The sequence below is a fragment of the Tympanuchus pallidicinctus genome, unplaced genomic scaffold (genome assembly GCF_026119805.1).
Source record: "Tympanuchus pallidicinctus isolate F22 unplaced genomic scaffold, pur_lepc_1.0 scaffold36, whole genome shotgun sequence".
Taxonomy (NCBI): domain Eukaryota; kingdom Metazoa; phylum Chordata; class Aves; order Galliformes; family Phasianidae; genus Tympanuchus; species Tympanuchus pallidicinctus.
This window is the reverse complement of record NW_026294754.1, coordinates 920,443-944,142: the sequence shown is the minus strand read 5'-3', so window position 1 is coordinate 944,142 and position 23,700 is coordinate 920,443. Positions and strand designations below refer to the sequence as shown.

General features: G+C 46.3%; 1 protein-coding gene across 9 annotated transcripts in view; it reads left to right on the top strand.

The window, feature by feature from the left end:
- The window catches only part of GDPD5 (glycerophosphodiester phosphodiesterase domain containing 5), a 364,359-nt gene that overhangs the window by 132,541 nt on the left and 208,118 nt on the right, over positions 1-23,700 (top strand). For all 9 annotated transcript variants that reach the window (XR_008210304.1, XR_008210303.1, XM_052699314.1 and 6 more), the window contains 7 exons: positions 1,072-1,170; positions 1,822-1,915; positions 4,828-4,973; positions 15,378-15,460; positions 18,907-19,057; positions 20,279-20,497; positions 21,859-22,016. Coding sequence is in view for 7 of the 9 variants with exons in the window: in XM_052699314.1 (XP_052555274.1) it covers positions 1,072-1,170; positions 1,822-1,915; positions 4,828-4,973; positions 15,378-15,460; positions 18,907-19,057; positions 20,279-20,497; positions 21,859-22,016 (950 nt within the window). In the remaining 2 variants the exon portion in view is untranslated. The remainder of the gene's footprint in view (positions 1-1,071; positions 1,171-1,821; positions 1,916-4,827; positions 4,974-15,377; positions 15,461-18,906; positions 19,058-20,278; positions 20,498-21,858; positions 22,017-23,700) is intronic.

The following is a 23,700-nucleotide window of genomic DNA, read 5'->3' as shown; positions in this document are numbered from 1 at the left end:
ATTAAGAAAATGTGAAGTCAGTCTAGAGAGATCCAGGGCATCCTAGGTGACTAATTAATAGCTAAGTATCAGCTTGTCTCCTGGACTGATTTCAGGTGCAGACAGTACATAAGATCAAGACAGCAGCAGCATCCTTTGAATCCAGCAGGCATGCAGCACAGCAGAAGCTGAGATAGCAGACAGAGAGGTGAAGGATGGCAAACTGTTTTTTGATAGACAGCCCACGTGCAGTCTGTCAGATCTTTAAACTGAAGTTATTTCTATGGCAGGTTTTGATGGTAGGAACTTTTTACCTTCGAAGTGGAGGTGACACTTCCTTTTTGACTGCTCCACTCAAGCTTCTGAGTGCTTCTACTTGGAGATGGAGGGTGGGCTGGGGGAGGTGGCTGATGGACTGGGTCTCATCCTGCTCAGCCAATGTGTCACCTAGAGCCTCTTCTCGTGCTACAATACCTGTTTTCACTGCTCTGTGAACACGGTTTGAATGCTGGCCATGCAGCTGTTCCATTTCAAACCCAAGTGCAGTCATATCTATGGACAAAGCTGTGCTGATCTCAGAGATGACTGCTTAGCAATGGGGATACATATATATTCACCCTCTACTGAAGGGCAATTTCACCATCTTTTGGGTTTATCTAAGGTTTTTATCTAAAGCGAATGATGGAGAGACAGGGTGGGTGAAGCTCACCAACCTACCACAATGCATTGCAGAAGGGCCACGAGATTCTGGGATCGTTGCTTGAAGCTGCATGGCAGAACTCAATCTCTATTCAACTATTTGTTGGCAGGGCAAATCACCTGATCCTTCCACACAGTTGACCTCTGTGTGAAGAAAGTGGGACTTGAGCCATCTGTGAGATGTGTCCTACTGAGCCCTGTGCTGTATCCCAAATGGTGGGGAAGTGGAGATTATGCTGGGACAGCACACAAACCCAACCTCTCTCCTTCTGAGTCCTAAGGCTGGTTGTTTTAGACCACTTATTACATACACAAGCTTTTTTTCCTCTCCATTTCCCAATCTGTAGAGACTGTTATAACAACAATACAAAGGTTCCACTCTGTTCACTGCAGATTGGCCTGATGACGACCTTGATAACCACCGTGGTGACAATGTCATCGATAGCACAGCTCTGGGATGACGAATGGGAGATGGTATTTATCTCACTGCAGGTAAGTTCTCTATGGGCCTGCTTCCCTATGTGGGCAAAGAAGCAGTCATTCTGTTTCCATATCTTGGGCTCCTTCCTTTGAACTCAGCGCCTATGAAAGGCTTGAGAGGTTCTACTGTTGACTACTGCTGAATATTTGGTAATACACAAATCTGGGGAGAAAAAAATAGCATTCATGCAAGTGACTGATATTTCTCAGAAGTGTTTCCGTTTTCCCTGCTTTCTGAAGATATAGGCAGATGCTGGAGGACAGAAGCATGACTCAGAGGAACTGTCTCAAACCTTCTCTCCTGGTGTTGCATCATGGTGATGTCCGGTCCAGTGTGCTCAACTGGACTACAGGAAGAGTCTCAGTGGCACCAAGAGCCTTGCCTAAAATTGCATGGTATCTAAGGAGGCCTTTATCAAATATGTGTTACTGGAAGGGGGTTAGAGGTTTCTTGCTTTCCTTTCATAGTGGTCTGAGTGCCAAGGGTAGCAATAGGGTTTAGCAAAGAGGGCCAAAGCAGAGGCAGGAGCCTTAAGCAGGAATGCCGTGAAATTCAACTCGAAACGGAATCACCAAATGCGCTATGGAGCCCACAAGATGAATCAACTTGGAGGATGCTGGGGTGTTTAATCACTTTTTCTCTCCTGTTCTTGGGTCCTACAGGCCACAGCCCCTTTCTTGCACATAGGAGCACTTGCAGCAGTCACAGCCTTGTCGTGGTTGATAGCGGGGCAGTTTGCACGAATGGAGAAAGCCAGTGAGTACCAGTTGGGCATCTCCTTTCTTGCCCTATGGAGCACTTGTGGGGAGGGCAGGGGCTGCAGGTTGGGTCCTCCCAGCAGAAGTCAGGACTGAGCCCTTCATGCTCCTTCATGGGGATGTGGAGGCTCAGCTGTTCTAAGGAGGTGGAATGTTCTCCTGTCAAAACCTGGCTGGAAGGGGAGCTTCTGGGCTGTGGATACATCCAGATCCCATGGATGATGCTTTGTTGTTGGAACCACAGCAGGGCTGGAGGTGAAAGGGCTGTTTTCAATGGTGTAATGAATAGAAGCATCTAAACTTCCTCTAATCTGCAGTAGGAAGTTGCATCCTCCACAGCTGACACACAGTGTTCTTCTCTTATAAGCATTTTGCCTTTACCCCAGCAACTTGGGTCTTGTTCACATGCATTTCTAGGTGGACCTGTCTCTTCAATGCCTTCCTGGAGTTGTTGCTTGTGATACATTAGAGGGTTCAGCAGGGATCTGACCTTAGATGCTTCCAAAACTCACACTGAGACATGGTCAAAGATGTCTAAGGGAATAGAGAAGTGAAAAACACACATAACCCAGCCTGATGGCTGGCAACCCTCCACATAGCAGGGAGTTTGAAACGAGATGATCATTGTGGTCCTTTTCAACCCATTCTATGATTCTGTGGTCCTATCCACTGAAACACATTGTGTGCATCTCAGGGCCGTGGGTTCTCCCAAGTCCAAGCTTTGTGTTTTCTTGAAAAATAATGTGCTCCTTCTGTACCCTCAGTTGCATTTTTCCTAAGGGTGTCCATGGATGTCTTCAGATATCCATGCCAGCTTCAGAGCAGTGATTTTAATTGGTATTTAACCTGCAGCAAGATGGGAGCCCTGGAAGGATTTGGCAACACTTGTGAAAGACTTCCGAGAAGAGAGTGCCAAGCATGAGGAAGGTGGTAGCTGGAGATTGAAAGATTTTGATATCCAGAGAGACCTCCAAAGAAAGAATTGCTCTGCCTTAATGTATAAATATGCCAAAGAAAAGTGTACCTGGTTCATGTCCTAGCATGTAATTAGGCTGCCAGCTGGGGGAGGATTTGTGGTAATGCCTAGCGCAGGGTCTGCATGGGCTCCTTCTGAATTCACAGCTTTTCTCTTGCAGTTGCTTTTTCTGATTTTTTTTGGTTCTACTTTATTTTTAATACAAGTTCAGGAAGCCGTTTCCCTTTTCTTTTTCTGCTCCTGATGTTTTTTTATTACCATTATTTTAAAAAGGAAAGATACTCATCTTTTCAGTATCATTGGATCTTCATGATGTATTTCAGGGTCAGTTTACTTGTTCAAAGTGTCTCACCTGGAGGAGTTCATGTACTTCTTGGTGCAGATATTGTTGACACAGCACTGTAAATTCTTTTTTGTTGCTCTTCAGTGTAGTTTTTCTTTTTAAAAAATGAAATCTCTGTGAGAACATACAGTCCCTTACGATGGGAAAATTGTATGCCACTCAATAATAGTAGTCTTCTGGAAATAACTGGTGTACCTGTAGTCATTGCTCCAACAGTACGTTCTTGTTCTTTCTTTGATGCATCTGATACTTTTCAGTACCTGCCTTTTTTTTTTCCTGAGTAAATTGGCACTTTCTTTAATCTCCTATGCTCTGTTTTCCAGACCTGCAGAATAGAAGTTTTTTGAATAGAATTAATTTAGAAAAACAGTATCTTGTATTCAAAGCCTGTTTCTGAGGTCAGATAGAAAACAGCGAGCTCAGAGCAGCCCTGGAAGCCTTGAGTAGCAAGGGGGAATATGAGAAACATGCCCTGCGAGCTCAGATCTCTTTGGTGTGGTCAATAAGAATTGGAGGAATGGAAGATGAAGGTTGCATCTGAAAGTTGTATTGGTCCTTCCACGTTGCTCAAAGTGGGAAATTTGTCCTGTTTGCTTAGCTTGGGGGGGTCACCAGGAGACCTCCTTCCAAACAGACCATCCAACTGCAAACCTGACAGCATGAACTTTGCTTGTATTTTTCATTCTTGTATTTTTTTTTTCTTTTTTCTTCTTTGCATCTTCCCAGTTGCCCTGTATGCATGGCTAGGTGTAGTTTTCCAATCCATTTTAACACGGTCCATGACCCATGTGTTGAGGCATCCTTTCCTTGTAGGTGCAGACCACTAACCAAATTACATTTCAAGCTTATTTTCTGTATCTGAACTGCTTAGGCCCTAGAAGCCTGATCAGTGATGTTTATAGAGTGAATGAGCATTGGGCTGGGATCACCTGCCAACCAATTGTGGATTTGATGCCAAATAATATACAACATCATGACACCATACCTTTGTGGTGCAGGACATAGCATGGAAGCCCTTGAGTGCTTTATGGGTAACTGACAACTCTTCCAGAGAGAGGAGGAATTATCTGTCTGGAGGAGGAGCTACAAGATATGGTTTGGTATCTTGCAGTAGCAATGGTGATGGGAGGATGGTTGGATTAGATGATCTTGCAGGTCGTTTCCAACCTTGTGATTTTATGATCCTATAAACTGGAAAAGTTACTAGTGTTACTTTCTGGCACTTTGAATGAGCCTGTTGGATGCTGGATTGAAAAAGCATGAAACCAGATCAGTAGTGGCCAAAACCATAGCCGGACTGTTGTGACCTTCCTTTAAAATTTGCTTTCTCCGTCTTGCATTTATTGCAAATATTTGCCTTGTGAGTTCCAAGGCTACCTCACTCAGGACTTCTATCATTCTACAGCTTGACTAGATCCAGCAGATTTAATAGAATGCTTTTTCCTAAGCAGGGACATCTGCTGCTGCCCTATGGGCAATGGCTGTAGTGCAGCCTCTGCTCTGAAGGAGGAGGAAGGTCACTTGACTTCTGCCCTGCGGTAGGAGGACTTTGACCAACATTTTCACCATCTTTCTCTCTTTCCACCCCCAGCTTCTCAGATGCTGATGATCACTGCATACCTCGCGGTCGTAGTTGCACTTTACCTCGTCCCCCTCACCATCTCATCCCCTTGCATAATGGAGAAGAAGGCTCTGGGACCAAAGCCAGCCATCATAGGTCACCGTGGGGCACCGATGGTGAGTAGCTTCACATTCAGTGCTGTGGTGTCCAACTCTTCTGCCTGCCTATGGGATAGTACTGGGTGTCATGATCTCCAGGTTGCTCTCTGGAGAATATATATATGACAGATGGTTTGGAGTCTGCATCCTTTGCAAGACTTCACCAGTAGTGATTAACCTCAGCTCACAGCAAGATGCCTTGAATATGTGGCAATCCACAAAAACAGACAAAAAAGCTGTGCTTGAGCCTACATGGCTGCCCTGTAATCCTTCATTGCAGATCGTCATGAGACAGAGCGAGGTGATGAAACATTCCTGTCATCTGTCTCTGGGTAGACCTTGAAATCATAGTGAGTTTCTGTATGTGTCCAGACTAAAGATGGGACTTGGTTTGGTCACAGCTCTGGTGTAGGTAATGGTGCCCTGTTGTATTTGGATACACTGGTCTGAATCTCCAGTCTGGGTGCTTTTGGATCTGTTTCACAGATGTACCTCCATCTCACCCAGTTGGTTAATCGACCTTGTAACTAGATGGCACACTGCAGTGTAGACACTGGCCTTGGAAATGTGTTTTTTTAGACACCCAGCTAACATTTTTGCTTACATTCAAAGAAGAAAAATCTCTGTAGGTTGTCAAAATGTATTTGTCAGGCTGGAGTGTGCTTGAGCTCTTCTCCAAGTGCAAGTGTGAGCACTAATAGAGATTACCGCCTACTACAACCCTGTAGTATTTTGTTTCAGTTCTCTTTCTTTTTAATTATTCATTTCTTTAAGAAATCCCTTGACACACCAGCTCAATTTGTATTGCTCTTTTAACTAGATTGCCTCTGTGAATGATGGAATGAAGTTCTGGGCATTACAAATGCTTTTTACTGTTCCACAGAGTTTTTACCAGCCTTGAAGGCCAGAAGGAACTGTGTGAGATCTTAGTCCTGCGCAGCAGGAAACCACAAAGATCTGTTATAAGTCTTCATCCCCGTAGAGTTTTTAGATCCTGTCCCCAAAGAGGAAAACAGGCTTCTCAGGGGAGTGATGGAATCACCATCCCTGGAGGTGTTCCAGAACTCTGGAGATGAGGCACTGAGGAACAGTCAGTGAGGATGGTGGGGGTGGGTCAGTGGTTGGACTTGGGCATCTTAGAATTGTGGACCAAGAGCTGTTTAGCACAGTTCTTCCCTTCATCATTTCCCTGACAGAATGAGCTGGCTTGCTGTCACTAGAGTGGAGCAGAAGGGGACAATCCCTTCCCTGCCCTCTGCCACCCCTCTGTTGGTGCAGCCCAGGGGACTGCTGCCCTTCTGGGCTGTGACCACGCACTGCTGGCTCATGTCTCTCTTTTTGACCATCAGGAGCCCCACATCCTTCTCTGCAGGGCTGCTCTCAAGGTATTCCTCTCCCAGTCTGTACTCAAGTCTGGTTTTGCCCAGCTTTCACTATATAAAATCGTAGAAATAGTAAGATTGGAAAAGACCACTAAGATCACCAAGTTCCAACCCCAGACCACCCCACCATGCCCACTGACTGTGTCCCTCAGTGCCACATCTCCACAGTTCTGGAACAATTCCAGGGACAGTGACTCCACCACTTTCCTGAGCAACCTGCTCCAATTAATGATATCCTGGAGTCTGGAAAACTTCATCTAACATATAGTGCAAGTCCTAAGGTTGTGCAATGTCAAGTATGTTTGAACAGTCATGATTTTGAAGCCTTGCCAAAAGGCATTTCTGGTGATAGGATCGTGTTTTCTCAGGGCTACTTAGTACACTTCTGCTCTGGAACCCAATTGTATGTAGGTTTAATTTGGAGAGATGGAGCCTAGCGGAGCTGGAGAGAAGGAAACAGCTGGAGAAGAGTGTGGAGACCAGGCTGTAGGACACAGACATCCTCCCTTGAGCAGTACCCAGATCAAAAGTCTTCAGAGCCTGGGAGTTTGGATCCTGAGGTGGTGCTGGATCTGTGGGGCTGGAGATGATAAACAGCACTGCAAGGTTTCTTTCAGATCTCTTGAAGCAAGACAAATGTGATTTGTGAGCTGTGCAGACAAGCAGGCTCTCTGGTGGAGGCCAACAGCTGCTTGTTTCACCAGTCTGGCAGGATTGGGTCTGTAATGCTGCATTTACATGACCCATGTTCTTATGCTAGAAGGATACAAATAGCTTAGAGCTGTTCTGATGACAACCAGCACAGAAGATCTATGAGATGAAGATGCTTGCTGTCCTGAGATAAAAGATTTATTGGGGTGATAGCATGGTTTTTAAGACAAAAAAAGAATGGTGAAATTGAGCCTTTTCTTGGAAAAATCCATGTGTGAGTTCTTCTTGAGGGATGCATGACCCAATACACTGATTCACCCAGCATGCTGAGGTGGACTGCTGTTCATATGATGAGGAGCATACAATGCATACAATGAACTTCTCCTGTGCTTTACAACCTGCTGTCCTCCATGCGTGCACCCAGCCTATCTGCCTTCTCTCATTCCTGTAGAATATCTGAGAGCATCCTTTGCAGCATTTGAGTGCAACTCAACTGCTGTCCTTCTTCTGTGGAGGGAAAAAATGAGGAACAGAGGCCAAGTGGCTCACATAATTTATCTTAAAATGCTGGTGGAGGAGTGTGTCCTTGCATTCTAAGCAGAAAGAGAAGAAAAATTGGGAAGTATCTAGGCATCAGTACCTAGATGAGGCACAGCTCTTTGCAGTACAGGTGACCTACTGTCTCCACAGTGGCTGTCAGTTTGTAATGGTGGTAATGCTCCTTCAAGAGGTATCTCTTTGGTGTCATCCTTTTCTGCTCTTTAATTCATCTCTGGAAGCGCTCTTCTGCGTAATTCCTCCTTTCCCTTGCCTAAATATCATCCAGCCGTGTCCATTTCTCATTGTGCTAAATGTCTTGTCCTATTAGGGTGCTATCTAAAAACCCCTTCTCTAAATTAATCAATTGGTTTCTTTTCAAAGGCTTTTTTTAAGTTAACTGTTCAGCGTTTTTCTTTCCATCTGGACTCCCAGGAGAGCACTGGTGTAATAGCAGCAGTGTGAGAGGCTTTGAGGGCACCAGACGTTGATATCTGTCACTTTGAAGGGCTGTTGTGCTGGTGGGTATGAGAGTCATTTGACACCCTAAAACAGGAGATGGGGTCTCTGAAACTGCTGCATGTTAATCTAGCTTGATGGCATTACAAGCAGGTGTCCTGGGTCTCCATCCTTTTTATTCTGTTTTCAGCAATCTGGTTGCATTCTGTCTTCAATGCCAATAGATTTGAGTCCTTGTGACTTTTACACTGAAGGTACACCAAAACATGAGTGGGAGACAAAGCTGGGACCAAACCTGAAGTAAAAATGAATGATTTAATCCAACTAGACACAAGTTTCAATCACCATTTGCTTCTTTAAAGTCTTCTCCCAGATGCTTTCCCTTGTGGGGTGCTTAGAGCTGAGACAAGTTGTGTTTTGGTTTGAGATTTGAAGAAGGTGCTTTCCATGATATTGAGTTCTGCTTGCTTTTGGTTTTACCCTTAGTGTACATTCCTTATGAGAAACATTTGACCACAGATTGCAGGTAAACCTCCCAAAGAATCACAGAATCATAGAGTGGCTTGGGTTGTATCATGAAGGATCATGAATGGAGTCAAATGGAGTCAAATCCAGCTGGCGAGCGGTCGTGAGTGGTGTTCCCCAGGGGTTGGTGCTGGGCCTGTCCTCTTCAATATCTTTATTGATGACCTCGATGAGGGCATCGAGTGCACCCTCAGTAAATTCGCAGATGACACCAAATTGGCTGGAAGTGTGGATCTGCCTGGGGGTAGCGAGGCCCTACAGAGGGACCTGGACAGGCTGGAGAGCTGGGCTGAAGCCAATGGGATGAGTTTCAACAAGGCCAAATGCCGGGTCCTGCACTTCGGCCACAACAACCCCAGGCGACGCTGCAGGCTTGGGGCGGTGTGGCTGGAGGACGGCGTAGAGGAAATGGACCTGGGGGTATGGATGGATGCTGGGCTGAACATGAAACCACAGTGTGCCCAGGTGGCCAAGAAGGCCAATGGCATCCTGGCTGGCATCAGAAACAGCGTTGCAAGCAGGAGCAGAGAGGTGATTGTTCCCCTGTATTCAGCACTGGTGAGGCCGCACCTCGAGTGCTGTGTCCAGTTTTGGGCCCCTCACTGCAAGAGAGACATTGAGGCCCTGGAACGTGTTCAAAGGAGGGCAACAAAGCTGGTGAGGGGTCTGGAACACAGGGCTGATGAGGAGAAGCTGAAGGAGCTGGGAATGTTCAGCCTGGAGAAGAGGAGCTCAGGGGAGACCTCGTTGCTCTCTATAACTTCCTGAAGGGAGGCTGCAGGGAGCTGGGGGTCGGCCTCTGCTCTCGTGTCATCAGTGATAGGAGCAGAGGGAATGGCTTCAAGCTACGGCAGGGGAGATTCAGGCTGGACATGAGGAAGTATTACTTGTCAGAAAGGGTGGTCAGGCACTGCAATGGATGCCCAGGGAGGTGGTGGAGTCACCGACCCTGGGGGTGTTCAAGGAAAGGCTGGATGTTGTGTTGAGGGACGTGGTTTAGTGGGAGCTGTTGGGAATAGGTGAACGGTTGGACTGGGTGAGCTTTTAGGTCTTTTCCAACCTTGGTGATTCTATGATTCTATGATTCTATGAAGCTCCAGCCTAAATGAACCCAAAGAACTTGGGGTATTCAATATTTCAGCTTTAGGAAATGCACTGAACCTAAAAATTCACCTCCTGTTACTGGGACCGGAAAGGTACTGGTGGTTCTTAAAATAAATAAATAATAGAAATAAAAACAATAAACAAAAAACCCCACAGGGTTAAAGCTGTGGAACCAATCCCAGCGTGCCAGAGACGAGAACGGCTCCTAATTTCAGAGCTGGAGGCTACAAATAGTACTGAAATGAACATTTTGGCAACCCACCCAGACAGCTGGCTCTCAGCGTGTTGCAACAGCACCATCCCAACATCTGGCTGTGTGTCACAGAGCACGCGGGGCTTGCTTGCTGTTGAGCTCTCCTTGGCAGGCAGCAGCTGCCTCCACGCCACGCACATCCACTGTGCAGGGAAGGGCGTTTTTGGCACTGCTGACTCATGGGCTCTGCACAAGTTTGGGGTGGAAAAGTACCCATTAGTGGGATGAAGCACTTTGTGGAGCTGGTGTTTGAGTCACCGTCCCTCGAGGTGTTCAAGAACACGAAAACATTGTTTAGATGTTGTACTGAGGGATGTGGCTTGGTGAGGAAATATTGGTGATAGGTGAACGGGCGGACTGGATGATCTTGGAGGTCTTTTCTGTGATCATGATTTGCCTTTTGAGATGTTAAAAGGGAATGTTTTGCCCTGGCAGGGAGCACGTGGCTTTGTTTTCAGGAGAATTCCAGCAATATATACATGTGGAGCTGTGGTTTCTGTTGCTTTTTCTTTTTTTAACATACCTGTAGGTGAAGATCATGGAATGACAGCATGGCCTGGGCTGCAAAGGAGCACAGCGCTCATCCAGCTCCAAGCCCTGCTGTGTGCAGGTCCCCAACCAGCAACCCAGGCTGCCCAGAGCCACATCCAGCCTGGCCTTGAATGCCTGCAGGGATGGGGCATCCACAGCCTCCTTGGGCAACCTGTGCCAGCGTGTAAAGATTCTGACATACACTGGCAATTCTGAGATAGTGTTTTGCCATCTTGTAATGCCAACTATTGATAAAACCAGTAGTGAAGACTTCTGGTTGGGACTGTGGCTTACTGGTGACTTCTTTCTGTTACGTTTTGTTCACCCCTAACTGTTAAAGATATGGCCAGGCGACCAGTCCAGAGGTCCAATTTATAGCAGCAAACAGAACTCACATCTTCTGTCAGACCTGGAGAGGAGTTTGTATTCACTGGAACCAGTCTATACAAAGGCATTCTTTAATTAAATCAGGGTTTGGCTTCTGCATGTGATACACCAAAACTAAGATCTCACATGCTTTCTCATTAAATCTCTCATGGTTTTTTGCTTAAAATTTTACCAAGGCAATATTATTGCTTTGCACCTTTTCACTTCTTTTCAGTCTAGTAGAGCATTTTCTAGAAATGTTAGATGCAGGTGCTCTGTAAAATACCTTGAATTACTGAGAATTAAAGATGCTTTTTTAAAAAAAGCAGTGTTGTTAGTGCCTCATAGTGGCATAGTGGGACCTTAATAATGAAAGTTAAAGTACTGGCAGATCCCAGCCACAAAGAGAACATCCAAAAGACATCTTCTCATGGAAGGAAAACTCCACTTCTCAGGTATTGCCCTCACCACTCCTTGTGCTTTGAGTCCAGTTACTGGCTCACAAGGAGACAACAGGGAAGGGAGAACTAAACCCAAATTTTTAAATGATGCTTATGGACGGGAAAAAAAATCCTTAAAACTTGTTGTGACTGCAATTAGGGGTTGGAACAAATTTGCTTCTTCTGTGCAGGCTTCATCATTAGCCTCCCTAACATGCAAATGATGCAATGATGCAGTGCTAATTAGAAGGAAAGCAGTGTATGATGTCCAGCTGGCTGTGCACTTTCACAATATTCATTAAGGAAGGTCCAGAGCTTTTGACTCCAGTGCTCCTTTTGAAAGTATTTGCTTCTGAGCACAGAAATAGTCAAAATGAGTTCATTCTTGGGCAGTTTTCTAGAAATTACTTGCTGTGTCTTCACCCACAGGAGGAATCTGAATGGCAGGCTGATTCTTGCAGGGGTTTGAAGCTATCAAACCAAGGGCAGAGGAGGAACAGCTTTAAGAAACTGCACAGGGGGCTGTCTGTGGCCTTCAGTGGAAGTTGGCATAGCTGGCAGAATAGATTTGGAGGTCATTGCTTCCTTCATCACAACGCTGACTTCTTAATCAACAGATTGTGTCCAGTTGCATTGGATTGCTGCAAACCCAGATTTGGGACTAAGATATAATTTGCTTGATGGCATTGTGTTAAGGAGGAAAGTCATCAGATAAAGTGGGCAGAGACAGAGGGGAACACAAGCAGGATTATGTATTTATTTAGTTATTGCAGTTTTGCTGTAGAACAGTAAGCATGCAACTTTTGCACCAACTGTTGTCCTCCTCAGACACATCTCTGCATGTCACAGTCAGAATCTGGGGTTTTCAGCTCCATCTCTCCTGGAGAGACACAAGCAGGGACAGTGCAGACATCTGTTACTCTGATTTTCCCTATTCACAAGCTCACACTGTACAGAGAGGTCCTGTTTCCAGTACCAGAGGAACTTGGGGATTGGAGTTTGATGATCCTTAAGGTCCCTTCCAACCCAAGCCATCCTATGACTGTATGAACAAGCAATATTTGATTTTAGGGGACAGATTTAAGTTTGCCTTCTTGGCTTCTAGTTGAACTCTACTGGGTTGTGTCATTGATGTGAGTAGCTCATTCGGTCTCCTTGAGGCTAGAATCAGCTGAAAGGGTTAGAAGGACCACAAGGACAGCTTTCCACATCAATGATGGACTCATTTGGAGATGCAGTTACTTACACTGATGGGACATGACACCACTGTGGGGCACAGCACTGCAGAGAACACCTCTGCTGATGTCTGTGCTGCTTGCTGGTTCAGGGCAGCCAGGGATGTTCTCCCACCTGTGATGCTCTGCAGGGTGATGCTCTTCACTTCTAGTGGTTGTGATTAAGATGACGTTACAGCTCCTAAGAGTGCATTTTGATGGTCGGAACTGAAGTGTCAATCTGTTTTTGGAACAGCTGAAATAGCAACATAGAATCATAGGATATCCTGAGTTGGAAGGGACCCATGAGGATCATCGAGTCCAACTCCAGCATAGACCTGCATGGAGTTCTCTGAGTTTAACTTGTTAGTTCCTGGAGATTGAGTTCCTTGGAAAGGAATAGAGGTGCCTCCTATCTATCCCCTGCATGCCACTCTGATGGGGTTGAGTTTTGTCCCTGACGAGCAAAGCTTGGCCTGCAACCTGTGTAGGGACTGAGGATGATGCAGGAGTGAAATATTCCACTCCTGGGACTGGGATCTCGTCTCAGTTGGGGTTAGGCTCAGTGATATCTCTTAGTGCATAGTGTTCTGAAACAGCACTGCCACTGCTATGTATGAGCATCCCTGCTGTCTTTATATGACAGTCTGAAATCCTAAAATCCCACCTCCAGAAGACTGTTTTCCAATGTGGCTTTCATTTTTTACCTCTGTGTGCAGTCTTGGCTCTGTCTAATCTCACTTCTCCCCAGCCTAGCTGATGAAGGAGACTTTGGCCACCCTTCCCCACCTTTACAGAGGGATACTGCTGTTCTGGCCAGGCTTCTTTGCCCTCCTTTAGCCCTGCTTCAAGCAGCGTGGGCTTTTAATTGCATAGGTGGGTAACAGCAGTGCCCTTCATCTTTGTCCTACCCTTGGTGAAGGGTTTTACATCGATTGCTTAGTGGAGGCAGTCCAGCCTGCCTTTTCCAGTCTTCCTTCGCCCAAGAGATGATTTACAACTCAGCACATTTTGTTTTCTATTTCTGGCACATTTGCATCCCTGGTGAGGCTGCTTATAGGGACACGGGTTCGGTTGCAGCATGGTGTCACCTCTTGAGCTGGGACTTGTGCTGCATCCAGCCACCAACCCTTCCTGGCTTGTGCTGGTGGTCTCGCATCGCCTTTAAGTTTCCAGTCTCTGGTTTGAACACTACCTGCTTTATTTCCTTGCAACCCCTGCAGCCTCTGAAAGCAAATATTGAGCGCTGCCCAGCACTGAGTAGTGGATCGCCTTGCAGTGCTCACCCCGAGGAAACCTGAGCTACTTGGAGAAGAAACTCGAGATGCTGGAAGCTGAGGAGCTGAGGTTGGGATCCTCGTGGGGCTGCTGCTCCCTGGTGACAGCTCTGGGCATCGTGCATCTCTTGCAAAAAGCTCTTTTCGTCTGACCTTGTGTGAACCAGCGCAGGGCTGGGTGAGGGGATGTGGTGGGATGTTGGTTCCTGCCTAGAAAAGCCAGGCATTGACTGGGAGCTTTTTTATGGGAAGATGATGCACCTCAGTGTTGATTTTGTTGAACGAACAGAAAAATGTACTGATATTGGTGTGTGATTTGAGCCAGAGGCATTCAGTGCAGACGTTCTGTACCTGTACCAAGGTTGTGTTGCTGCCATTTCTGAACAGTATTTGCTTGGGTTATTCTGCCCCAGAGCTTGTCAACCTGACTGTTTAAATCAATCAGTTAATAAGAAAATGAAGGTGCCTTCAAGATCATAGAATCATAGAATCACAGAATGGCTCGGGTTGAAGGGAGCTCAAGGATCACGAAGCTCCAACCCCCCACAAATGCAGGGCCACCAACCTCCCCATCTCACAGCAGCCCAGGCTGCCCAGGGCCCCATCCAACCTGGCCTTGAACACCTCCAGGGATGGACGGGGCATCACAGCCTCTCTGGGCAGATGCCTTAAATATAAAAGTTTACTGTGCGTGTTGCTTGCACAGTGCCTTTAGGTCTTTGTTCTTAAAGTTATCCTCTTCCCATTCGCTAAGCGACCGTTAATGTGAATCCTTATTGTCCCTTGATGGAAATTACTGTTCCTTATGGGGTGAGTGGAAGAAGAGGATGCGACAGGTGCGCTAAACCTGACAGCAGAACTGGAAAATAAGAAAATGATTTTTCAAACTCGCTTTATTTTGGTGTGCTTGTGTTTCAGTGCAGCCTGTCAGGTTCTCTCTGTAGCTGTCTGGATTTTTTTCCTGCTCTGCCTGTCAGTTTATGGGCATTTTGGATTAAACTGTACTGATTTTGTAGAAAAAACAGAGCATTCATTCTCATCCTGTATTGTTTTTAACAATGCTTAATTCTGCTGCCATCTGGTCCATTTTACAGGGGTGAATTTGAGCTAACATTTGAGTCTTCATCTGTGATTACTATAGGGATACATTTTCTAGGCCTAAGGCTAATTTTGCTTCATTGTTGGAATGTTTGTTATTAAGAGAAATCAACTGTTATTTATTTTTAATGATTGATTGCTTTACTGATGGAGGGATGTGACAATGAAATGTTTTCTACAGGACCTGCAGTTGTGTTGTTCCCCATGGTAGGGGTTATACCCTGATCTATAGACTTTCTTTTTTTCCATAGTGGCATCTTAATCACTGTTTGCATAGGAAAGCAGGAGAATAAAGAACCATTAAGGTAGCTCTACACAGAGCCTGTGGATAGAGAATTGGCATCACATGAATGATTGCTTTCTGTGGGTCCTTTCTGTGGGGGCCACACTGAGCAAATCTCTCATACACCAATTTCCTGTTTGGTTTTCTAGTGCTGCAGGCTATGAGTGCCTGCACTGAGCTCCATCTTGAGCATGGAAGAACCTCAGTGGGGTCAGAAGAATTGGTCATCTTCAGACTTTGTGTTTTGCAAGTGTGCCCACTTACTGCTAAACTTGTACTGCTCTTTTTTTTTTGGGTCACAGTTGGCACCAGAAAATACCCTGATGTCCTTCCAGAAGGCGGTGGAGCAGAAGATATATGGAGTCCAGGCTGATGTTGTACTAAGGTAAGCCACAGTCATACTTGGTGTGAGCATGGAGGCTTTCTCTATGCACAGCCCAAACCATGGGTCTCCATCTGCTGTCTGGTTGATAGTGGTCTTTCCCATTGAAAGGGGCTCTCATGGTGAATGTATCTGATAACTCCCAGGGGAGGCTTAGCAGTAACCAATTGGAACAGGCTGCTCGTGGAGGTGGAGGAGTCACCATCCGTGGAGGTGTTCCTGAAAAGGGTAGATGTGGTAACAGGGGACGTGGTCAGTGAGCAGGGTGGGATGGCTTGGGGTTGAACGTGGGGACCTTAGAGGTCTTTTTCAGCTGTAATGATTCTGTGATTCCATGAACTCCTAGCTGTGTCTGCTTGTAGTGCACTGATGCTACAAATCATTCCACTGAGATGGTGGCTGAAGGTGAAGTTGGCCAGTTGAAAGAACCTGGATTCCTTTTCTTACAAAAATAATAGTAATTAACCTGAAGATGCTGTTTATCCTAGAACTTGCTTTACTACAGTGACACGCTGCACCTGGTTTCTATCGTGGCTTGAAGTCAACTGGTCTTGGGAAAAGGCAGAAATGCTTAAAAATGACTTTTACTGGGCAGTGCAGAGAAAGAAGTGATCTCAAAGTGACTTCCTTGTGCTGCAGGTCTTCAGGAGGGTTTTACCAGCCTTGCAAAACTGTCCACAGTGATTTAGCAGCACGGGAGTAAAATCATTCCCCTGCCCTCCTTCACTTCACATTACTGCAAGGGAAGGAGGATCCTGGTCAGACAGTTGCCCATCGAAAAATCTTTCCCTGCAGGCAAGTGTTGAGTTGACAAGGCCAATTTAGATGTCATTTAGAGTTACTTTGAGAGCCGTGCTTTATTCCAGGAGTGTGATTGTTGTCTAATAGTCTTCCTTTCTGAACTGTTTTTTGCATGTATTGCAAGAAGGTGGAAGTGGCGTGAAGGGAGAGGTAGTGCCTTATCTTGGTGGTCCCTCAGTTTTCTGAGTTCCAGTTACAAATACAATTAGGACACAAGGCTGGTATTTTCTTTCTTTTCCTGCTCTCTTTGAAGGTTGGAAAGGTAGTTTTGCCTGGTGGAAGAGAGATTCTGGAGCTTAACTGTCATGGTGCTTTCTTTCTTTCCCTAATTGAAAGAACATGAAAACTGAAGGAACTTCTTCCCCTGGGGAGTCATTGTGGAGAAACGAAGGAAGAACTGGGATATTGGCAATAAAATCCTTCTTTCAAAAATTACATTATTAATCGTTGTGAAAGGATAACTGAATAGGTTCCTCCTTTATCCCTGACCAGAGAGAAGGCTAGACTCTGGGAGGAGGAGAGCTTGAAAAGATCCAAGAGCTCTCCATGTTGCCACCCTCCAGGCATCTCAGAGGAGCATTCCAAGCATCGCACAGCTCAAATGATGATACTCTTAAAGGATCAATTATCTGAGGCCCTTCAGGGGAGACCCAAGATGCTCTATAAAAAGAGGCCTTCAGTGACCTTCAGACCAAAACCAGAGCCATCAATACAGATGGCAGAAGTTTTAGGAAGAGTTTGCTTGAACAGTGCTCTTCATGCCTGTGTCTTGCTGAGTCACTTTCAGTTCACCTCCTGGGGTGTTTCCATACTTCCCACTCATTCCTCCTCTTGAAGAATATAGGTAGGCCACTGGGACGTAGTCACATACATCACATCCTGCTCCCTATCCAGTGATGCTCCAAACTGGGTGGTTCTGGTTACAAAGCCAGCACTGCTGCATTCAAAGCTTCTTTGCTTCAAGTATAAATAGCATAGTATTGCTGCATGTTCCCCTCCCATCTTCCGTCTCCTCTCACCTCTCTTCTGAAGCTCTGATTTCTCACTCTGAATTATTTCTTCTGACCTATACCTGCTAATATGTTGGTTGTGATTCGCTCTGCGTTGTGCTGAGCAGCTCTGTATGAGGAGGGAATGGGCAGAAGGGAGTCAGTGTGAAGTGTCCCATTAGTTTCCATGCTGTGGTTGAGTCTCAGCGGTATCTAATGATGCTCTGCTGCAAGATGTTAAGGCTTGAGCTCCTATCTTCCTTAAACAGTCCATGCTCATAATAGTGCAGTTTCTTAGCACCTTCCTTTTGACTGTTAATATTAAAAACTCTTCTGACTGCAGAAGTGCACGGCTGAGCATGGTGTTGCTGTGTCAGCATGCTGCTTTGGATGGAGAGGGACACAGTTGGCATGATGCACTCCAGAAACAGCAAATAAGATGCGAGTGACCTTTGTGATAAGGGACTTCAGCAGGCAGTGATAAAGACAGCATTTACTCCATCATCCCCAATTGTTAGCTTGTACTCCCTGTAGTTCTGTGGGTGAGTGCTCAGAGTTATCTCCTAATTCAGATGGGTTTTGTTTTTTAACCCCATCTCATTTCCGGACATTATCTGCCTAGTGAAGATGGGCACTTTGCTTTGGAAAATGTCACTGTAATCAGGCTGGCTGTGCAGAGTTTATCTTGATTTTTGAGTGCAGACAATTGTCCTCCAGCCTTTAATAAAAGCCTTCATTATCCCACCAATGATTCAGTGACAGAAAATTAGTCTGAAAGAAAGCTTGAAGAGCTTCATAGCTTCCCAAAACTGCTGTTCTGTTCTATCTAGGTGGCTTAAAAACCACAGGGTGTGTGCACTTGGCTGTTTGGTTTCTTCTGAGAGGTGGGTTTTCTTTAAGATGGATTTCTTTAAGATGCGTGAGCATAGCTGCTCATGTGAGCATGGGTGTCTCCTCAAACCAGTTTCAAAATGGAAAAGCTTACTTAAGAGCAATTTTAGTAGCTTGTAGCCCTTGAATCTTTTTGGAAGCTCATAAGCATTAAGTTCCTGGATAGACTGAGAGCTATTGAAAATCTTGCTCATCATCTACTTATTAACCATTTGAGAATAGTTGTACCTGTGTGGATGCATATGTGTGAGGATGCAAAGTATGGAAAAACACTGACAGTTTTTGGAGCTACAGACATTGCAGGCATCTTTGGTTGGTGCTGAGCATTCATGGTGGCAGGTCTTGTCTGAGCTGAAAAGCTGTGGATGCCCATCCCTGGAGGTGCTCAAGGCCAGGTTGGATGGGGCCCTGGGCAAGCTGATCTCTTGCATTATTCAATGGGTGGCAGTCCTGTCTGCAGAAGGAGGTTGGTCCCTTCCAACCCCAGCCATTCTGGGATTCTGAGATGCATGAGTTTGGCACTCAAAAAATCCATGATTTGGAGAAGGGTGGGATGGACTAATGCATCTAAAACATTTTTCCTCTGGGTACGTCTCATTTCAACTGGTATTGAGGCTGTTGGGGATGGGCTGAGTTGGTCAAGATCTTGACAATGATTTCAGTGTGGTCCTTAGAGCCATGGGAGAAGCTGGAGTGGAGATGCCATTTCTCTAGCAAAGTGTTACATGGTTTTTGTCTCAACCTGTAATGGAGTCTGTGTGTTTGCAGCTATGATGGAGTGCCATTTCTGATGCATGACAAGACACTCAGGAGAACAACGAATGTGGAGGAAGTGTTTCCAGGGCGGGCCTACGAACACTCTTCCATGTTCAACTGGACTGACCTGGAAATGCTCAATGCTGGAGAGTGGTTCCTACGGGTGCGTACCTATAGGATGTCCTGCAGCCACGCTCGTGGGATGAAAGCTCTGCCTAAACCCTCTGTGAGGTAGCTTCTCAGTAGGGTGGTCTGAACTGCATCTAGACCAAGCCTCTATGAACTGTATGTAGTTCAGTCCACTGCTAATCATGTAGTCTGACATCCCACCCAAGGCATTTGCAGCTGTCTTTAGGTAGCGTTGCACAAAGGTTGCAGCAGTGGCCTAGCCCCCAGGAGCACTCTGTGTGAATTTGATTGCTTGGTCCTCTCTCTGCCTTGCAACCTGGGGTAGGGGAGAGAGATTGTTTTTCTCTGCTCCTTCCGCCACTTGGAAGGAGGGACCTTACTGCCTGGTTGATACTACTCAGGACTCCCAATATCCCCTTGGAAAGGGAAATATGACTATAAAGGAAACAGAAAAGAGACTGTTGTGTTTTACTTTTTCCTTAATTTATACTTGGAGGTAATTGTTTCTAAAATGGAAAAAAAAAAAAATCCACAGAGATGTTCAGCTTTCAAAGTCTAAGGGAGAAGAAATTGCCTTGGGGTGGGCTGGTCCATCTTTTGGTGCTCAGCCAGCTTACAGGTGGGCTTTCTTTCTGTAGCCTGCAGCCATAACCTTCCTGGAAAGCATTAACTGTGGTCTGGAAGGAGGGCTGCAGCAGTATGGCACATTCCAGCAAGCCTGATCATGGCTTACTGCAATGATGCAAGCTCAGGTACTGGTTTCATGTGTCTGTTTGAAGGTCCTTCAGTGCTTGCCTGGTAGTAACCTGCGCTGTAGTAGCATCACCACTGTTCTGATCTGTGGTGGGGAAGTCTGAATAAGAGCTGCATGTGCTGTGGCACAGAGACTTGCTGGGCCTGCAGATGTGGTTGTTGGAATGGGAATGTTGTGAAAATGCCTCTTGCTAGGTGAGACGGACAAAGACAGCAGCTGGAAGGCTGGTTTTGGCGATGTCCTTTGAGACACAGTCATTTCTAAATGTCCTTTTGTCAGGAGAGTCCATCTGCTCCAGCATCCCATAGCTCCTCTCATATTGCCCTTAGTTCCCTTGGGGAAACCGAGGCATGGAAAAACACTTCAACAAAGTCCTAGAATGGCATTGAGTGTAGTTGTCAGCATCCCCCACTGTTGCTATGATGGGATGGAAAAGGAGCTCCACCTGCACCCAGGGAGCCTGTGCTTCATGGTGGTAATGGTGGCATCTTTTACTTTCAGAACGACCCTTTCTGGACAGCAGGATCCCTCTCAAGGTCTGACTACTTGGAAGCTGCAAACCAGTCTGTCTGCAAGCTAGCAGATATGCTGGAGGTGATCAAGGATAATACATCACTCATCCTGAACTTCCAGGACCTGCCACCAGATCATCCCTATTACACGTCTTACATCAACATCACCCTGAAGACCATCCTGGCATCGGGAATTCAGCAACGATCTGTGAGTTTGGTGGTATTTCCAGAATTGAACATCCTTATGGGTTCCCCGAGTTCTTGAGTGCCTCGTTTGACCCATTTGGATGCTTGATTTGGGGTGTTACTTGGAAGCTGTGCTGGGGAGGAAAATGCTTGCAGGCTGGACCCAAGGTCTTTGCATAGCTGCATGTCTGGTGGACTGGAGATAGCAGTCATAAACTGGACCAGCAAAAGGAGGCCTCCTCCAGACTTTCTTTCCTATAATTGCCAAGCAGTTAACTGCAGTGGCACAGAGCTAGAAGTCAGTGTCCAGCCAGCCTCGTTAGTTTGTCCTCTAATAGAATCACAGAATGACAGAATGGCCTGGGTTGCAAAGGAGCTCAATGCTCATCCAGCTCCAAGCCCTGCTGTGTGCAGGTCGCCAAGCAGCAGCCCAGGCTGCCCAGAGCCACATCCAGCCTGGCCTTGAATGCCTGCAGGGATGGGGCATCCACAGCCTCCTTGGGCAACCTGTGCCAGTGCCTCACCACCCTCTGCCTCCAAAACTTCCTCCTCACATCCAACCCAAACCTCCCCTGTCTCACTTTCAAACCATTCCCCCTTGTCCCATCACTATCCACTTCCACAGGGGGATGAAGGGCACTGGAAAAACTGTGAGCAAAGAGATATGGGGGTGGTGAAGCTGTATTTTTCACTCAAGTTTGAGGCCAAACGTTTGGTCATTAATGAGTGTTGATGAGGTCTTAAACATGTGGGTTAAAGCAATGTAAAGCCCAGTGGTACTGCCATAATCATCCCAACCTCTGTATGGCACAACTGATAGAACTGCTTAGCCTGGCTCCTGCATCCACTTTATGTCTGGCCCCTGAGCCTGTCAACAGTAATTGATCTGACACATTTTCAAAGCCTGCTGTGAACTCTGGGAAATCCTTGCCTTGGGTGAGAAGAGATGTAGCCCTAATGAAAGAGAGTTGAATAAAACAGATCTCAGCCATGGGATGTTGAGAGGCTTCTCCTGCACCATCTTGTGCTGTCAGCATTAGTCCCTGTGCCCTGAATTGGGCAGGGAAGACAGATTGTTAGGTGTGGGGTACAATAGACCTCACCTCATGAGCCCTTGGCTTGATCTGTTTCTACCTCAACCCTTTTCACCTCTAAATTTTCAAGCATTATATATTTCTCTGTGTTCCCCAACCATCCTGAAGTGCATTTGGATATAAATCCAGGAGGCTGTGTGCCTCTCCTAGACTATTGGTATGACAAATAAGGCAAAATCTATCGTGCATATTTGCTTCTGGCTTAATGTAAACTGGTTATCTGCAACCCTTGGCTGGTGTTACCTGCTTTGTGAACCCTGTTTGCCTTGACCTCCTTCTGCCTCTGCAGGTGATGTGGCTGCCGGACACGGAGCGGCAGCTGGTCAGGCAGATTGCTCCAGCTTTCCAGCAGACTTCTGGCCTCAAGTTGGATGCAGAGCGCTTGAGAGAGAAGGGCATCGTGAAACTCAACCTGCGTTACACCAAGGTCACGAATGAGGATGTCAGGTAGAGTCCTCCCTTTGGATGTGCTGTTGGCAGCACGTTGCTCTACGGCCACGTGTGCATCCCTGTCCCAGCAGCATCTTTCTTGACCTGTCTGTATACAAGCACTGTTTCAGATGGACTTGCTGTTAAAAAACCTGAGCTGTGCCAGCTCGTCCCTCCCATTACCCAGAATCCAGGCTGTTCCCAGGGTTGCTCATTTGCCTCATAGAATCGTTAAGATTGGAGAATACCTCTAAGATCATGAAGTCCAACCGTCAGCCCATCACCACGTTGCCCCCAACCATGTCCCTCAGTGCCACATCTGTGTCTCATACATGATGATCCTTTCTGAAATACAGATCTTTGAATATTTCTTATTCTTATTCCATTGTTATCTCTGGAAAAAGGTGATCTCTGGAAAAAGAGATCACTGTCAGCAGCTGCCCTGTTTCTGTTAATCTGCTCCAGAGCTTCTGTGGCAGATTCTTGATTAGTCTGGTGTCTAATCTAGTTCTCAGAACTTTTTTGGCAGACAATTCACATGTTCTGTTGCTGTCACCTGTTTAGAGTGGTTAGGCCTTGTCTTTAATGAGGCTGTCACAGCATGTGCAGCCTTCTGGCAGTGTGTATCTGAACTGTACGCAGTGCTAGCTCATGGCTTTGCCCTTTTCTCAGAAAGTGTGGGTTGTCTCTCATAGAGACCTTTTCCCTTTTTTGGAGTTCACATTTATTCCTTGCATAAGTATTTGAGAAATGAAACATGTTTTCAGATGGAAAATATATATATATATTTAAATGATTTGTCTTACTATACATTTGGGGCTGGAAAGAGAGAAGAACTGAGAATATGGCCCCTAACTGTTTGCTTTGTCTTCTGGAGAGGACCATATGCCTGCTTTGGAAACTGGAAGATGTATCCCTGCAACTGTCCCTAAAACAAGGGCATGGGAACTGTAGGAACTCATGTTGCAAACTCGATCAGTTTTTAGTTAAGCAGACTGCCTGTGAAACATGATAAGCATCTGAGGTAGATGTTAATTTCACATCAGCATGATGAGGTGCTGTATCTGTCCTTTATGATGATGTGTCTGAAGCAGGCTGAGTCCTGGGGCAGGTAGTGCCTGGGGGGAAAAGAAAGCTTGTGCATTCCAACCACTTGACTGCAGTGCCATTGGCTTGCCTATGAGGTGACTGTGCCCTTTTAAAAACCTACTTCATGTGATTCATAGCTAATATGTCTGTGTTTCAGCAGTGCAGATGATGAGAACTCTCTGAGATGGAGATTTCAAGTTGAATATTAAGAATAATTTCTTCTCCAAAGAGCAGTTGGGCACAGGCACGGGCTGCCCAAGGAGGTGGTGGAGTCACCATCCCTGAAGGTGCTCAGATCTGTGGGGATGTGGCACTGAGGGACTTGTTCAGAGGGCACGGTGGGATGCATTGGAGTGGGGTGTGGGGTTCTTGGAGGCTCTCCATCTGTAATGACTTAACATGAGGCAGCAGTGCGCTCTGGCAGCTCAAAAGGCAAATGGGATCCTGGGCTCCATCAGGAGAGGGGTGGTCAGCAGGGACAGGGAGGTGATCGTCCCTCTCTACTCGGCTCTTGTGAGGCCCCATCTGGAGCCCTGTGTCCAGGTGTGGAGCCCTCAGTACAAGAAAGACATTGAGATCTTGGAAAGGGTCCAGAGGAGGGCAACTGAGATGA